A 19,357-nucleotide genomic window follows, 5' to 3' on the forward strand; every position below is an offset into this window, starting at 1 on the left:
TTTCATTTCAGTTATTGTATTGTTCATCATTGTTTGTTTGTTCTTTAATTCTTCTAGGTCTTTGTTAAATGTTTCTTGTATCTCCTCGATCTTTTCCTCCATTTTTTTCCTGAGGTCCTGGATCATCTTCACTATCTTTATTCTGAATTCCTTTTCTGGAAGGTTGCCTATCTGCACTTCATTTAGTTTCTTTTCTGGGGTTTTATCTTGTTCCTTCATCTGGTACATAGCCCTCTGCCTTTTCATCTTGTCTATCTTTCTGTGAATGTGGCTTTTGTTCCACAGGCTGAGGATTGTAGTTCTTCTTGCCTCTGTATAAATTTTTAATAGATATGTTGTATAAGATAAAGGAAATTCTTTTTTATTTACAGCTTGCAAACATTTTTTGAAAACTTTTCTTGAATGGCTGTTGAATTTTATTAGATAGTTTTACTATATTTGTTGATAATTCAGTATTTCTCACTTAATCTGTTAATATGATAAGTTACATTATATCTCTTTTTAATGTGGAATAGTCCTTCCATTCCTAGGGTCCATCTTACTTTGTATTGCTATACTGGTGTGTGTGTGTGTGTGTGTGTGTGTGTGTGTGTGTGTGTGTGTGTGTGTGTGTTTGTATAAATTTACTGCTGGATTTGAATTGGTAATATTTTATTAATATTTTTCATTCAATGTTCATAATTGATGTAGGGCTATATGTTTCCATTCTCCAGTTGTCCTTGCCTGTTTGTGTTTCAAATTTATAATAGTCTCATAAAATGAGTTGTGTAGTTTTTTGTCTTTTTCTTTTATTTAACTTAACTTTAATATTTATGAAAATAAAATACATTTATGTTATTTTAAAAGTCAAATGCTACTGCAAATGCCAAAAATAAAATATCTCTTTACTTTTGCCACAGTTTTTGATTCCTGCTTCTTAAAGCAAGAATCAGCAAACTTCTTTATTTTTTAATTAATTTTTATTGGAGTATAGTTACTTTACAATGTTGTCTCACCTTCTACTGCACAGCAAAATGTATCAGCCATACATATATATATATATATATATATGTATATATATATATATCCTCTCAGTTTTGGATTTCTCTCCCATTTAGGATGCCACAGTGCATTAAGTAGCGTTCCCTGTTCTATACAGTATGTTCCCCTCAGGTGTCTACTTTATACATAGTATCAATAGTGTGTATGTGTCAGTCCCAATCTCCCAATTCCTCCCACCCCACCTCTTTCCCCCTTGGTATCCATACAATTGTTTTCTATGTGTATGTTTCTATTTCTGCCTTGTAAATAAGGTCATCTATACCATTTTTCTATATTCCACATATATGCGTTAATATACTGTATTTGTTTTCTATTTCTGACTTAGTTGACCCTGTATGACAGTCACTAGGTCCCTCCACATCTCTACAAATGACCCAATTTCATTCCTTTTTATGGCTGAGTAATATTCCATTGTATATATGTACCACATCTCCTTTATCCATTCCTCTGTTGTTGGACATTTAGGTTGCTTCCATGTCCCGGCCATTGTAAATAGTTCTGCTATGAACATTGGGGTGCATGTGTCTTTTTGAATTATGGTTTTCTCTGAGTATATGCCCAATAGTGGGATTGCTGGCTCATATGGTAGTTCTATTTTTAGTTTTTTAAGGAACCTCCATACTAGCCATGGCAATCAGAGAAGAAAAAGAAATAAAAGGAATCCAAATTGGAAAAGAAGAAGTAAAACTGTCACTGCAGATGACATGATACTATACATAGAAAATCCTAAAGATGCAACAAGAAAATCACTAGAGCTAATCAATGAATTTAGTAAAGTTGCATGATACAAAATTAATACACAACAAACTTCTTTTGTAAAGAACAAATTTAGGCTTTGTGAGCCAACATGTCTCTGTCACAACTAGTTAACTCTGCTATTATGTGGCAAAAGCAGACATAAACAACACCTAATCAATGAGGAGCAAGGGCATTTTTTTTTTTTTCAAAAACAGGCAGCAGGCAGAATTTGGACCTTGCTCTCCTGCTCTTGAGGCAGTCACTTTTATTTTTTCCAATTGTTTCTTCTTATAATATTTCCATATTTCTAAATAAAATTTCTATACCGCTATTCTCTATTCATTTTAGTTTTCGATAGTATTTACCAACTTTGTATTATGAGATGATGATTTCATTCTTTAACCATTCTACTAAAAAATACAAACACTTCTCCTCCCCCATATTTATATCACTATTTTGGTTAAATTAATATTCAGTCTTTTCTTTATTATGAATAGGTAAATAGTCATTATATATGGTTAAGATTTTCTCTTCTGCAACTGTTCCATCTGCCTCCTGCCTTCTGCAGATAATTGTTTCTTTTCCTGTTAAACTGGTATTCAATGCTCCTTTTGCAAATCTCTTCTGTTTTCCCCAAGTCCTCCCCCTGACTCCCATCATACCTTTGCTTGGCTGCTTTTTTCTCTGCTTCTATTGATGTCTTTCATCATTAAAAGATTGTCATTAAATTTTGAAATAAGGTTCTATATACATATTTGGACCGTGCTCATTCATTTCTTTGGGGGAGTCTCCCTTACCTATATTTGTAAATCTTTTATCTTGATTGGGGGTTTTCCCATAAAAGAATTTTCTAAACTCCCAACTATAGAGATATGCTCGACTACCAGTATTCTGGATTTTGAATCTGGAATCTCGTCAACCACTCCAGAGAATGAGCCTCTAGTTTCCTGTCATGATGGACAATGAGTCACTTGGGTGGTTGGTGTGAGGGAAGGAATATGGAGACTTAATTTTTCTTTATAAAGAACCAAGCTGTGCCTGGCATCCCAGGTGCTTCCAGTGTTTTGCATTATGAGATTCCTTGGTGTGAATTATTATTTTGTTTCTTAATTTTTTAAGTTAAGTACTTACCACTTTTTTTTTAAACATCTGTATTGGAGTATAATTGCTTTACAGTGGTGTGTTAGTTTCTGCTTTATAGCAAAGTGAATCAGCTATACATATACATATATCACCATATCTCCTCCCTCTTGTTTCTCCCTCCTACCTTCCCTATCCCACCCCTCTAGGTGGTCACGAAGCACTGAGCTGATCTCCCTATGCTATGTGGCTGCTTCCCACTATCTATCTATTTTACATTTGGTAGTATATATAAGTTCATGCACTCTCTCACTTCGTCCCAGCTTACCCTTCCCACTCCTCTTGTCCTCAAGTCCATTCTCGACGTCTACATCTTTTTGTTTGTTTGTTTGTAATTTTAACTCTTTATTTGAGTATAATTGCTTTACAATGTTGTGTTAGTTTCCTGCTTCTCACTAGCTATCTGTTTTACATTTGGTAGTATATATAAGTCCATGCCACTCTCTCACTTCGTACCAGCTTACACTTCGCCCTCCCCATGTCCTTAAGTCCATTCTCTACTTCTGCATCTTTATTCTTGTCCTGCCTCTAGGTTCTTCAGAACAATTTTTTTTTTTTTTTAGATTCCATATATATGTGTTAGCATACGGTATTTGTTTTTCTCTTTCTGACTGACTTCACTCTGTATGACAGATTCTAGGTCCATTCACCTCACTACAAATAACTCAATTTCGTTTCTTTTTATGGCTGAGTAATATTCCATTGTATATATATGCCACATCTTCTTTATCCATTCATCTGTCGATGGACACTTAGGTTGCTTCCATATCCTAGCTATTGTAAATAGAGATTCAGTGAACACTGTGGTACATGACTCTTTTTGAATTATGGTTTTCTCAGGGCATATGCCCAGTAGTCAGATTGCTGGGTTGTATGGTAGTTCTATTTTTAGCATTTTAAGGAACCTCCATACTGTTCTCCATAGTGGCTGTATCCATTTTCATTCCCACCAACAGTGCAAGAGAGTTCCCTTTTCTCCACACCCTCTCCAGCATTTATTGTTTGTAGATTTTCTGATGATGGGCATTCTCACTGGTGTGACGTGATACCTCATTGTAGTTTTGATTTGCATTTCTCTAATGATTAATGATGTTGAGCATCCTTTCATGTGTTTGTTGGCAATCTGTATATCTTCTTTGGAGAAATGTCTATTTAGGTCTTCTATCCATTTTTGGATTGCATTGTTTGTTTTTTTGATATTGAGCTGCATGAGCTGCTTGTAAACTTTGGAGATTAATCCATTGTCAGTTGCTTCATTTGCAAATATTTTCTTCCGTTCTGAGGGTTGCCTTTTCACCTTGTTTATGGTTTCTTTTGCTGTGCAAAAGATTTTAAGTTTCATAAGGTTCCATTTGTTTATTTTTTATTTTATTTCCACTTCTCTAGGTGGTGAGTCAAAAAGGATCTTGCTGTGATTTATGTCATAGAGTGTTCTACCTGTGTTTTCCTCTAAGAGTTTGATAGTGTCTGGCCTTACATTGAGGTCTTTAATCCATATTGAGTTTATTTTTGTGTATGGTGTTATACAGTGTTCTAATATTATTCTTTTACATGTAGCTGTCTAGTTTTCCCAGCAACACTTATTAAAGAGGCTGTCTTTTCTCCATTGTATACTCTTGTCTCCTTTATCAAAAGAAAGGTAACCATATGTGTGTGGGTTTATCTCTGTGCTTTTTATCCTATTCCATTGTTCTATATTTCTGTTTCTGTGCCAGTACCATACTGTCTTGATTACTGTAGCTTTGTAGTATAGTCTGAAGTCAGGGAGCCTGATTCCTCCAGCTCCGTTTTTCTTTCTCAAGATTGCTTTGGCTATTCAGGGTCTTTTGTGTTTCCATACAAATTTTGAAATATTTTGTTCTAGTTCTATGAAAAATGCCATTGGTAGTTTGATAGGGATTGCATTGAATCTGTAAATTGCTTTGGGTAGTATAGTCATGTTCACAATGTTGATTCTTCCAATCCAAGAACATGGTATATCTCTCCATGTGTTTGTATCATCTTTAATTTCTTTCATCAATGTCTTATAGTTTTCTGCATACAGTTCTTTTGTCTCCTTAGGTAGGATTACTACTAGCTGTTTTATTCTTTTTGTTGCAATGGTAAATGAGAGTGTTTCCTTAATTGCTCTTTCAGATTTTTCATGATTAATGTATAGGAATGCAAGCGATTTCTGTGCATTAATTTTGTATCCTGCTACTTTACTAAATTCATTGATTAGCTCTAGTAGTTTTCTGGTAGCATCTTTAGGATTCTCTATGTATAGTATCATGTCATCTGCAAACAGTGAGAGTTTACTTCTTCTTTTCCGATTTGGATTCCTTTTATTTCTTTTTCTCCTCTCATTGCTGTGGGTAAAACTTCCAAAACTATGTTGAATAACAGTGGTGAGAGTGGACAACCTTGTCTTGTTCCTGATCTCAGGGAAACAGTTTCAGTTCTTCACCATAGAGAATGATATTGGCTGTTGGTTTGTCACATACGGCGTTTATTATGTTGAGGTTAGTTCCCTCTATGCCTACTTTCTGGACGGCTTTTATCATAAATGGGTGTTGAATCTTGTCAAAAGCTTTTTCTGCATCTACTGAGATGGTCATATATTTTTTCTCCTTCAATTTGTTAATATGGTGTATCACATTGTTTGATTTGTGTATGTTGAGGAATCCTTGCATTCCTGGGATAAACCCCACTTGATCATGGTGTATGATCCTTTTAATGTGCTGTTGGATTCTGTTTGCTAGTATTTTATTGAGGATTTTTGCATCTATGTTCATCAGTGATATTGGCCTGTAGTTTTCTTTCTTTGTGACATCCTTGTCTGGTTTTGGTATCAGGGTGATGTTGGCCTCATAGAATGAGTTTGGGAGTTTTCCTCCCTCTGCTATATTTTGGAAGAGTTTGAGAAGGATAGGTGTTAGCACTTCTCTAAATGTTTGATAGAATTTGCCTGTGAAGCCATCTGGTCCTGGGCTTTTGTTTGAAAATTTTTAATCACAGTCTCAATTTCAGTGCTTGTGATTGGTCAGTTTATATTTTCCCTTTCTTCCTGGTTCAGTCTCAGGAGTTTGTGCTTTTCTAAGAATTTGTCCATTTCTTCTAGGTTGTCCATTTTATTGGCATATAGTTGCGTGTAGTAATCTCTCATGATCCTTTGTATTTTTGCAGTGTCAGTTGTTGCTTCTCCTTTTTCATTTCTAATTCTATTGATTTGAGTCTTCTCCCTTTTTTTCTTGATGAGTCTGTCTAATGGTTTATCAAATTTGTTTATCCTCTCAAAAAACCAGCTTTTAGTTTTATTGATCTTTCCTATCATTTCCTTCATTCCTTTTTCACACTTTCTTTTCAATCTTTATTCTTTTCTAGTGTATGCATATAAGGCTAAAATTTAAATTCTCTCTTTAATGTTTTTACTTTATGACACATGCTCTGATATGTAGTGCTGAATTAATCATCCAATTTCACATACTTTCTACTCTTCATAATTATTTTTTCTTTGATACATGAAAAATTAAGAATATATATAAAATTTCAAAATGTTGAGAGTTTTTTGTCAACTTTTTGTAAAAGATATATGATTTTATGACTCGATAGTGAGCGGTTGTGTGTAGAAGAGTATTAATTCTCTGTTATTTGTTGAGATTTGTCTTGTGACCATATGTACATGCTTAATCTTTTACAATTATCCTTCTTTTACTTGATAAAAGTTTGTTATCTAATCGTGTATGTGGAAAGCATTGTAGGTTTTAATAAGTGATCTTTTAATGGAGCTTATCAAATTGGAAGATTACAATTTTCTACATCCTTCAGAATATTTGGTTGTCTCCACTCTCAATTACTGAGATTAATCATTGTAGATTAATCAGTTTTTACTTGGGGTATTGTCAATTTTTGTTTTATATATTTTAATGCTCTTATTAGGTGCATACATATTTAAAGTTGTTATATCTTCCTGTAGAATATTTGGTTTTATGTGGTGATTATATCCTTAACCTTACATTTTTTTTTACCTCAGTCTGTTTTTTCTGATACTGCCATAACTCAAATAGCTTTCCTTTAGTGAATATTTTCATGTTATATCTTTTTCCACCCCTTCACTTTCAAAATTTTTGTGCCATTGTGTTTTATGCATGTCTCTGGGAAAGATTATAAGTGTAGATTTTTTTCCTAATCTGTTTTTTAACAAAGAGAAGTGTCAATTTCCAATATCTGCGATTATTGATATTTGGAATTATTTCCACTATCTTATTTTGGGCTTTCAATAAGTAATGTTTTTCTTTGCTTTTTATCCCCTATCCTATCATATCTTCTATTATATTTATCATGCTTTCTTTATTCTCTTCTTTTTACTCATTTGGAATTTATAAATCCTGTTTCTATTATTGTGTTGACTACTCTTGAATTCCCACATTCTTATTTTATAGCAATGTTTTAAGTTATTAGCTTCCCTATCCTCCTGTGGAATCATACAAAGACCTTAGAATACTTTAAGTCTGATCTTGCCTCTCTCCTCTTCACCACTGTCCCAAGCACATCTGTTTTATTGACCAGTGTTTTGGTGCAAACTTTTTAACACTCCTAAAATTTAATACTGTTATAATAATAGTTTTATTAATTCAGTTCTTATTTAGATTTACTTGTTTCTCTGCTCATTGTTGTTTCTTGCCATTCTTACCTTTTATGTTCAATTTCTTTCGTCCTCTGAAGTTCATCTTTTAGTAGCTCCTTCACTGAGAGTCTGAAACTGCTAAACATCTTAAGCTTTGTTTGTCTGAAAATTTATCATACCTTCATTCTTGGGCAATGTTATTCCATTATCTTCTGGTCTCTCATGTTGCTGGTGTTAAGTCTGCATAAGTCTAACTTCTGTGTCTTTGTAGGTAGTTTTTGTTTTCTCTGATTTGCTATCAAAACATGCTCTTCACTTTTGGTGTTTTGTAATTTCACTATGATGTGTCTATATCTAGATTTTTTAAAAATCCTGCTTTGGATGGACTTTTGATTCCTAAATCTGAATATACATGTCTTTCATCAATTCTGGAATATATTCAGCCTTCTTTGTGTAGATTTTGCCTCTCCCAATTTCTCTTGTCTCTCTTTCTAGAACTCTTATCAGATGTATATTTTTATTTATTTCCCCTCTGTCCCGTTTTGTATTTTCTCTCTTTATAAGTCTCTCTGTTGAATTTTGAAAATTTCATCCATTCTGCATCTTAACCTGTCTACTGAAATTTTTAGTTTAATTAAGTTTTTGTAATTTCTAAAGGGTCTCTTTAATTTTTTCAAGACTATTTCTGGTGTTTTAAAATTTTTATTGTGCTTTGTTCTGTTTTCATGTGTTTGAAACATTTTTTTAATCATTTAAAAAAATGCTTTCTTTATAGTTCACCATATAGTTTTATGACCTGAAGTTCTTTGTGGTCTAATTCAGTTATCTATTTTTCTGCTGATTCTCACTTTTAGTGTGTATTGTTTTCTTGTATGTTTTATAAATTTATATGAAAGTTTGACCTCTTTAGGACTTCATTATGGAAATTCTGTGTGCCCGGACTGAAAATGTGTGCATTCAAAGTGATTTTTTTTTCTTGTTTTGACCAGGTGCCCCAGGGTTATCTTCCTGTAACTAAATTTATTGTAAATGCTTTACCTGGGTTCTTAAGACTGAGCTGGTAATGTAAATTCCAACCCAAACCTCAAAATGTTCTGGCCCATGTTTGAAAATTACTTTTTCTTTCTCAAATCTATGAATAGATAGGCATGCATCTTTGTTATCCCCCATTGCTAGTGAATGATTTCTTTCTATACCACAGTTCCACTAATATTATATCATTTTGAGGATCCTAAATTTGTGAAGGCATCTCATGTCAGACATCCTGCCTCATGCAGATTCAAGGCCTCGTTTGCTATCCTTGCACAGATGTTAGAAATCTAATTTCTTAGATACTAAGACCAGTGACCTTCCTTCTGCACCTGTATTTTTCTGGCATCTATGGATTTCTTTTTATTTATTAGGAGTTCTTCATGTAAATAATGTTCTTAAATATTCTGTAATTTCTAGGAGTTTGTGAAAGGTTATCCAGAGCAGTGTTCTCTAACATTTTTCACACCCAGGCACATAGAGAAAATAATATGTGTACACTTAGGCAAGATGATATCTATGCAGAATTTTGGAGTACCTGGGGAATGTTTGGAGGATGACTATATGAAGCTTGGTGAAAAAAATTAACACATAATTTTTGAATGAAACAAAAAATATATACAGAGGATACCAAATGCTAAAATTTTTTTAATCTTCAAATTTTTAATTGAAACACTTGAGTTTTTGTCCATGCACATTCCATTTTTATATGAGGTTTTGACTTCTGAAATGGATATATGCAATTCCTGATCAAGACTTTTCAATGATGATCTATTCAAAGTCTTAATAGTCAGCCATTAATGAGAAACTGTTCACACAATAAAATGATAAAATTTTTAAACTGTTCAAATATTTAAACCATATGAAATTATATTAAAGTAACAGTTCTTTTTTCATTCATAATTGTACTGTTGAAATTTCTTGTGAAAAACAAGTGATGGTAAGACAGGAATAAAGACACAGACCTACTGGAGAACGGACTTGAGGATATGGGGAGGGGGAAGGGTGAGCTGTGACAAAGCGAGAGAGAGGCATGGACATATATACACTACCAAACGTAAGATAGATAGCTAGTGGGAAGCAGCCGCATAGCACAGGGAGATCAGCTCGGTGCTTTGTGACCGCCTGGAGGGGTGGGATAGGGAGGGTGGGAGGGAGGGAGACGCAAGAGGGAAGAGATATGGGAACATGTGTATATGTATAACTGATTCACTTTGTTATAAAGCAGAAACTAACACACCATTGTAAAGCAATTATACCCCAATAAAGATGTTAAAAAAAAAAAAAGAAAAAGAAAAACAAGTGATGTTAAAATCTAACCAAACTTTCAATACTACAATGATTTAAGATAATGAAACATTTTAGAATAATGATGACCCTCTAATTTGCAGAATGTGCATGCCTATTTAGAATAGTCCTTGCGACTAGCTTGGACACCATTAAGTAGAAATTTTACTCCTGACTGGACAAAAGTATTGGATATATGGGAAGATAGAGAATCAAGGCCACTGTCTGGGACTGCATGCAGGCTTCTCATTACACCCTCAGCAACACTGGACCACTCCTTGGCCTACACCTGGAATGGAGCTCTTGAACTCCTCCACAGCACCACAACCCCCTTACTAAGGATGGGCAGAGCCCCAGGCCTCACACATGGCTACCTTGAGAGCTTGTGCTACAGGTCACCATTTGCAAAGTTTCAATATAGAGCATCATATTACTGAAACAAGAAGCCTGGGTTAAAATTTTAAATAGAGAGAAGAGAGAAAAATAAATAATGGAAGGAAGGCAGTAAGGCAGGCAGGCAGAAAGGAAGGAAGGAAGGAAGCTGTAAAGAACTAAAAGATCCAGTTTCATTGAAGATAAGGGGGAAAATCTCAATAAATGGTGAATACCTATTCTTATCTAGATGCAATGTGACAGGTGATTACTTATGTAATCTCACAGATTTTTATAAAAACTTTGTTAGGATGGTATTATCATCTGAATTCCAGATTGATTTTTAAATCAATATCAAAATGAATAATCATCTTGCCTAAGCTCACAGAACCAATGGGGAACTGGCTTTCAGTCTCAGATATATCTATCTGGAAAGTCCATGATCTTATTCTCTTGAGTCAGTGGACTTGGTTCAAATTCTAGCTCTACTACTAACTATTATGTAATTTTAATTTACTTAATCTCAATACCACTTGTCTCATCCATAAATAAGAGGTAATGAATAGTCCCTGTCTCAAAAAGTTCATTATCCTCAAAACAAGTGAGATAATGCATCAGATATCAGCTTGGAGTGAGGTCCAGGCATCTCTAGTACTTAAGAGCTATCCAGGTGATTCTAATACACAAAACACTGAAACTATGAGTGCTTAACTTAGAATTTGGTGCATAGAAAGTCTCAGAAGTTGTTATTTTTATAGTTGTTGCTGTTACCATTACCTCATGGTTACAGTTTCATCTGATGTATTTTGAGTATATAACTGACAAATAGCTAGAAAATATGGAAAGCCAAGATTTCCTGCACTGCTTACTTCCAAATACCTTTGATTCTCACAACCACATGCTGCCTTACTAAGTAAGCTAGAAACCATTTTTAAAAATGCACAGGTGGAGAATAATAAAAGACTGTTCAGGAATTCTCTGGCAGTCCAGTGGTTAGGATTCTGCACTTTCACTGCCAGGGTCTGGGTTCGATCCCTGGTTGGGAAACTAAGAACTAAGATCCTGCAAGACGTGCAACCAAAGGGAAAAAAAAAAAGGCATACTTATTGTCCAGACACTTAAGATTTAAGTCCTAGCTCTACCAGTTAATAGTTCTGGGATCTGGGGGTGGGGGGTAAGCCAGTTAGCCTTTATTAGATTCAATTTCCTCATGTCTAAAATTGGGCTAAAATAAACAACTTCTGTTTATGGCTAGAGAAGCTAAATAATATAGCATATTTTAAACACCTGAGAAAATTTCTGGCATGTATTAGGATATGAATGATCAATAAATATTCCACTTTTTAATTTCTTTATTCCAACTTCACATATACACATTATTTCTGTATTAGATTTCCCCCTGCATTTAGCATTAGTCTAGATCCTGAAAGTGCACCATGGCTTCCGGGTTCACTGGAGATGGATCTGACACCTGGAATCTCAGAAGAAAAAAGGGGGATTAGGCCCTGTGAGGTTCAAAGGCCATTTGTCCCCTTGATATTGATTTTCTTAAAACAGACAGTAGCCAAAACCCTGGCAGAAGTAATTGAACTGACAACAGGCAGGTCCAGGTTATTAATAATGGAATAGTCTTGGACATTCTTGATGACTTAATTTAATGACTGAAAGGAGTTCTGAAACTGAAATGCCTGGAGATGGGGTCAATGGTTAGGTCTCTGAGGAGAAAGGAAAACATGAGTTATTCCTAAGAAGTTATTTCATAGAACAAAGCATTTTATGGTAGTCCCAAATATGAGGCCAGAGGAAATGGTTTTGATTTTCTGTTTTTAAAGGAAAATGAAATTTTAAAGGCTTGAAAAATTGCCACTATATTTATTTTTGCCCTTATTTTGGAAAATAGACTTGGTTAGAGTTATGGCATTTGAACTTTAGTGAGTAACTCAAGGGTAGAGATCTTGGATATCTTCACTTTTTTATCCCTTGGGTTCAAATATCAGTTCTCCATCTTTTAATTGCATGGCTCAAGACAAGTTAGTTAATATCTCTGAACCTCAGTTTCCACATCTGTAAAATGGAAATGTTAATATTTTTATTATAATTATAAGAGAATATTTAAAAAATTTTAAGTGTATAAAATTTCTGGCACTTGACATTAATACCTCACACAATAAACATTTGTTCAATGAAATAATGCATGAATTTTGATGCTTCTGTCTTCCACTGCCTCTGGATAGAAAAGCCAGCCTATGGTTAACCTCTTGCAAGCTTTTCATTTTCTCTGACTATTCAGGCTGCCCTTGCCCTGAACATCATCCTCTCTCCTTTGGACTGTTTCAGTGGTCATTTAATGTCTTTTAGCCCCAGTTCTCTTTCCTTTCCCAGTCTCTCCTCCCCACTTGTGACAAAGCTGTTTATTAAAACAAAGACCTGATCTCTTTTTAACATACTACCCTTCTGGAAGGGTTTTAGTCATCTAAAACTTTCCACTCCCCCATTTTAAAGGTGAGAACCAGAGAGGGAAGGAGCTCACCCAAGTGTCTGTGCTACTATAAACTGATACTGAGATTAGGGTTGAGCTCAGTATTCCTGGCCCCTAGCAGAAGATAACAAAGGGGAAGCAGACATATATCCTTTAGTTCTAATCAAAGGGGTGCTGAGCAGTTACAAATTTTTTAGTTTCAATTTTGCACTAAGTTGTTATCTTTAGTTTTGTTGAACTTCAAACGCACTACTGTTACTATAATGATAATATTATTCATTTCCATGGAAATTCTAGGTGAGCCTAGAGAGAGGGCACAATTAATAATGATAACTAAAACTTATATAGCTTTCGCTATGCACCAAGCATGGTTCCAAACACTATACTTTTATTAAATTATTTAATTCTCATCAGTAATTCTAGGTACCATTACTATCCCAATTTTTCAGATAAGGAAACTGAGGCACAGAAAGATTTAGTAGCTTGGCAAAGTCACACATTGAGAGTGGTAGAGTGGGATTAAAACTCAGGCTTCCAGGTTCTAGAGTCTGTGTTCTTAACTACTATGTTAAGCTAGCAGAGAAGCTAGCAGAAACATATTGAATTTCTGTGAACGCCATTTATCCTCACTATGCTGGTAGTTAGTCCATATGGTTTCCTATAACCCTGCTTATTACTTCCAGTCCTAATTATCAGGAAGTTGCAACTTGAATAGCATAGTCTTCTGATAAACTTTTCCCTCTTTCTTTTTCAGAGAGTCATTTTCAACATTGTTAACTTCAGCAAAACTAAAAGTCTTTATAGAGATGGGATGGCCCCTATGGTGAAATCTACCAGCAGACCAAAATGGTAAGTGACCCACAGAATGGGACCTCCTTCTGACTGGGGAATTTGACCCAGGGCTCAAGTTTATCTGCTGTATGGCTAGGGCTTAGTCTCACTGGCACTAAGAAGAGTTAGATGAGTTTCTGGATGGCCATTATCTGGGCTGTAGCTACTGCTCTTTGAGAATGTTGGAATAGAAAACATGGTCCCATGTTTGGAGTCACTAACATTCTATTATGCAGGAAGGTACAGTCTGTTATTTGATAAACTCCCTGTCCTGTTTGCCTTTTATCATGATATATTTGGAAGCATAATTAAGTTGATCCCGTTCCTTTCTTTTCTAACCTGGGCATACATATTGTACAGTAACCTAGGAGGACATCAGGAGCTACAGTTTAGAAGATATACCTTGGTTTGCTTGTTTGTTGTGGTGTTTTGTATAGATGTTGTTTGGGTTTTTTGGATGTTAAAGTTCTATTTGTCCCATTGCTATAGTGTGGATGAAGACAGTTGTATAGGATTACTTAATAATAGTAATGATGATGATGATGATAATGATGTTAATAATAACTACTGTCACTTACTGAGAGAGCCCACTCTTTGGCAGATGTTTAATATTTGCTGTTACTAGTCTCACAAAATTTTTGCAAGGGACATTTTAAATATCCCTATATTACAGATGACGAAATTGAGGCTAGGATAGGTTAAGGACTTTCTCATGACCATAGATAGTAAGGGGAGGAGCCTGTGTTATTGTTATTATCCCACACTGACATTCAAACCAATTAATTTCTTCATCCATTCATTCATGTATTCATTCAACATTGATTGCACCAAAATGAGAGTCTTTAAAGACAGAAACCAAGAGTTATTCATCTGTCACACAGGAGATGTTAAGTGAATGCTTTTGAATTGAACTGAATTCATGATGAGAATTTACATGTAAAGTGCCTGGCACTTGCTTAGTGCTCAATAAATGTCATCTATTATTGATAGTATAATGTAGAATACTATACAAATTCCAGGAATTGTTAATATTATTCTAGCTTTGATACCTGTTCAAATATTAATGACTAGTGAGAAGATCATTTCCAAGTACCTATATTTATAGAAAGCTAGCAATTCATAAATATTGAATTGTGCTTTTATGTAGAAAAGATACTTGGCAATTTTCTATAAATGCTGGGCTGAGAAACTCAGGTTTGTAAAAGTGTAGGCGTTTGATGATGATAATGAAAACTCTTTATTAAAAGATAAAAATATCTTCCTGGGCCTGTTTTTTACTTTACTAAATCAAGTTAACTCTGCTGCTGTTCCTCAGTTTCCTTTTGACATTGGGATCTGAACAAGGGGTAGGCCTTTGCTTTGAGTCTCTGAATTCGGCCTGAGTGGATAATAACAGAGCACTTATTTCTGTGAATAGGCATATGTGTAGATAGGTGCTTCAAACCTTGTCAACGAAGGATATCACTGTTGATCTGCTCACAAGGGCCTTAAAATAACATTGTACTTCTTTCACCAGGCTCTGTGTTGGGATCTTACATAACAGCAATAATCACCATTTGGTTTCCTCAAGTGTTCAGTTCTGGAGTCTTCTCTTTTTGTGTGCTTTTGAAAATCCTTTTGCCTTAATTATTTCATTTTGTTTTGTTTTGTTTCTCATGGACTACCATTTGGGTCCCCTCTGTCAGGGCTGTTGACAAGCTTTTGAAATATTAATGAGTCCCTGTATTTATATTATAATGCCTTAGAAATAAGTTAGCGTTCTTATCCAATGTTGGCAGGCTCTCAGCAGCCTCTGTTATCCAGTCACTGGACTTCTCTAATCGTCTAAAAAGAGTTTAAAATTTCAGAACCAAGTTTGGTGTAGTTGAAGCCAATAAGGCACAAGGTACCAGAGTAAATCAAGTTGTTGATATGTCTAATCTCCCCTGTCTTTTGCTTTACCATCCCCTGACTTTGGATGGAAAGCTTTTTACCTTCCTTCACACTCCCTTTTCCTCAAGCAAGACATTTGGATATTTATTTACTTGATAGGACTTTACTGAGCACCTTAATGTGCTATGCACTATAGATATTGGGCATATACAGGATTAATGTGACAGAAACGATCTGTTCCCAAAGAGAACTTTCATTTTAGAATTTTATTAACTGATCTCTGCAGGCCATAATTGTTACCCTTCTTTCTACTGTTTTTTTCTGAAGATCGTTTCTGTACCTTTGGTGCTTTCTGCCTAGGACTTTCTTCCATTCCTTTGTTGATTCCCAGTTTGAGAACCTATCTTCCAGTAATCATCATCCTAAATGTACCCAGGGTAACATAAGAAGTGATGTGACTGTTTAGCTCTCAGATTATTAGATTTTACTGGTCCTATGGAGTTCCGCAATTGATTCTAAACAGTGTCCCGACTCGAGGCTGACAATTGCCATACAGCTCTCTTGTCTTCTCTAGTGTCTTCCTAATTCTAGTTTCCCCAATACCAGGGCAACCACCATAATAAAAGGAGAAGTAATGGATACTTTTCTTGTCTAGGGGCTTTACCTATTTTAATATTACAAATAGGCATTGGAAATATTCTTACCTCATGACAAACATTAAAAGCCCTAAATTTCCTGGATGAAATATATACCAAATTGGGAAAATAAACTTTCTTCACATTTTCAAGGTGAAATAAACATTCGTCTTCACCTGTCACAGAGGGCTGTAACTGATTCCAAGCAAAGATGCCTTCAGAACTTAGCATGGGTCTGGTAATCAATTAGTTGTAGAAAGCAAATAAGCAAAAGAAGCAACTAAAAAGCCATTATGCAAATAAATATATGATCACTCAAGTCTGTTCTGCCTTGAGGAGATAAAATCAGCATACCTAGCAGCAAAGTGGAGAAACTGAAAGATTCAGAAGTTTTCTGCCTATTTTAGTTCATTCTAATTCTGTTTACATATTAGACTTACAGGGATTGTTGGTTGTTGGGACTCTGTAGCATGAAGTTTTTTCAACCATAACTGATTAATATTTTTTAATATTGTCAAAGGCTGAAATTTCTATGTGCTAGACACTGTTGGAAACCAGCATTACAAAACAGCCGATATTTGTATCCTCACCTATGCAGAAACTAAACCTAGGATATTTACACAGCTAGTAAGTGGTGGCATTAGCTAGAGACCTCAGGACTCTACCTTTACTGTTCCTCCCATATTCCATGCATGGAAAGGGTAGAGAAGGGGGCACAAAGAAGCAGCGTGTAGCATGCAGCTGTGTGGCCTTTGGTAGATCTGAAATAACTTCTCTGATTGATTTGTCCATTGTAGTAGATTGAGGAGATTGGACTATATCTAAGATGTAGCTTTCATGTAACACATTGTTACGGAGCATCTAACTTTGTGCTAGGTGCTGGGGTGATAAATATGAATATGACCTGGATTATATCTTTAAAATTTTATTTTTTAGGGGTTTAAATGAAACAGAAACATAAATAGGCACAATGTAAGGAGCATTGTACTAAAGACCACTAGGGAGGTATATAAAATGTGCTGTGGATTAGAGATGAAGAAAATAATACTATTAGGACTTGGGGAGAAAGGGAGAAGCTTCTGGGGCAGGTGGTATTTCAGCTAGATCTTGAGGAAATTGGACAAGAACAAAATTAAGGAAATGGGATTCCAAATGCAAGATATAACTTGATGAGCCATGATACCTCTTTTACGAGCCTCAGTTTCCTCAGTGTAAAAAGTGCATAATAATACTTTCTTACAGAGTTGTTATGATAAATAAATGTGAAATGGATGTGTAAATACTTTTTAAAGTCTCAAGGATCTTATTAATTCAATAAATTTATTTTCCTCTGTCTCACCCAAGACTGACTGAATGAGTGTTATTCCTTCTTTCCTTCCCTTTCTCCTTCCTTCCCTCCCTTCCTTCCTTTATTCTTTTCTTCCTTCCTTAAGCTTGTCAATAAATGCTAAGTAGTTACAATGGACCAGGAATTATGTAAGGTATTGGAGTAAAACAAGAGAAATATGATTACTGTTCTCATAGAGCTCATAGTCTACAGGGCTAGACATTAAATACGTAACTTTTGATAAATGTGATAACTGTTAAAATGGGATAATTCAGCATGCATGGAAACTATTCAGCATGCTATATAGCAGTTAAGACTTAGACTGCTTCAAGGATAAGAGACCTTCCTTAGGAATGTTATTTATGCTGAGAGGTACAAGATCAATAAAAGTTACATCATAGTGGGTGGAGGTATGTGTGAAGTGATAGAATGTGTTTGACAGCCAAGAGTTGAAACAGATCATTACACCTTTGATGAACAAAGAAAGGACAATGTGATTGGAGTATGAAATTCTAAGGAGAAAGTCTGGAGAGGTAGGTGTGAGTGAAACTGATGTGAGCCTTGTAAACCGAGATAAAGAGTTGGACTTGATTCTGAGGGCAATGTAAAGAAATTGAAAGGATTAACCAAGAGCCAGGACATGATTGGCATTTTATAAAGATTAGTCTTGTTTCTGAATAGAGAATATCTTGGAGAGGAAGACAGTTGTTTAGAGATTTTTTGCAATACCTTAAGCCAATGATGGATTAGAAGGATAACGGTAGTGATGAAAACAAGTGGATGGATTTGAGGGTTAACAGAGGTTGAATAAACTTGTCTGTGATTGACAGGCTGTGGCGGGTAAAATAAAGTGGGGGTGGGGTGGTGTCCTGCATGACTCCCAAGTTTTCTGGAATAGGCAACGGAAGGGACGGTGGTGCCATTTACTGAAGATAGGGGCCATGGAACAAGAGACAATTTTGGCAGATTTGGTTGGATAGGGGATATGATGAGTTTAGCCTTGGAATCATTTAGCTAGAAGTGCCTGGGAGATACCTAAGCAGAGATGTCAAGTAGGCAATAGGGTATATTGATAAGCAACTCAAGACATGAATATGGAGGTGCATATTTAGAAGTCATAAGCCTGTAGATGATAACCAGAACAGTGGGAACAGATGTGATCCCCCAGGGAGGTCATATGTAGTGAAAAGAGACGATTAGGACAGGGCTCTGAGAAATCCCCATTTAAAGGTCAAGAAGAGGATGAGAAGCACAAAAGAAGATGAGAGGGACCGGCCAGAGAGTAGGAAAAAAACCAAGAAACTGTGGTGTCATGAAACCGAGGAGACAAAAAGGAGTAGCTAACACTGCCAACTGCTACTGAGGGGTCAAAGATAATTAAGGTTTTAAATGCTCAATGTCTGTAGTGACATGGAGGTTGTTAGAGGCTTTGGTGAGTGTACTTTTAGTGATGTGGTGAGAGTTCAAGCCAGACTGTGTGAGTTGGGGGATAGAGAAAGTGTGAAGAAATGGAGACCATAATTATGGACAGTTCTTTCAAAAGTGTGGCTACAAAAATGGAGGAAAGAGATACAAGCCCATGAGATAGACAGCAAGTAAACAAACGGTTAAAATATTCTTTTGAATTAAATGCAGTGATAGAGTTATGTACAAATAAGCAATAGATCTATATTCTCTATTCTTAACATAATGATAATCTTTAGCCTTATTCTTGTCAAAAAATGTCTAAAATTTTGAAATTAATTTTTTTTCCTGAAATAATGGTGCTTTACTCTTATTGTTACAAAATAATATTTTTGAAAAATTATAAATTCATGAATTAATAATTTGTAAAACAAATAAGTCATATACTTAAAATTAAATTACATCCCTTTGCCCACCCCCCATATACCTATCCTCTTTCCCTGCTTTATTTTTCTATGTAGCACTTATTTCCACCTAACAAATTATAATGCATTATTTTATTAGTGACCTCTCCCTCTATTAGAAAGTAAACACCA

The 19,357-nt window shown here is 35.2% G+C and overlaps 1 protein-coding gene across 2 annotated transcripts in view; it reads left to right on the plus strand.

Annotated features, from left to right (window-relative positions):
• Positions 1-19,357, plus strand: part of AGBL4 (AGBL carboxypeptidase 4) — a gene marked incomplete at both ends in the record, with an annotated part of 1,409,253 nt that overhangs the window by 642,408 nt on the left and 747,488 nt on the right. For both annotated transcript variants that reach the window (XM_082661428.1, XM_082661429.1), the window contains one exon: positions 13,447-13,541. In XM_082661428.1, the coding sequence (XP_082517554.1) occupies positions 13,447-13,541 (95 nt within the window). The remainder of the gene's footprint in view (positions 1-13,446; positions 13,542-19,357) is intronic.

The sequence above is a fragment of the Grampus griseus genome (genome assembly GCF_964374135.1).
Source record: "Grampus griseus genome assembly, chromosome: 1".
Lineage (NCBI taxonomy): Eukaryota > Metazoa > Chordata > Mammalia > Artiodactyla > Delphinidae > Grampus > Grampus griseus.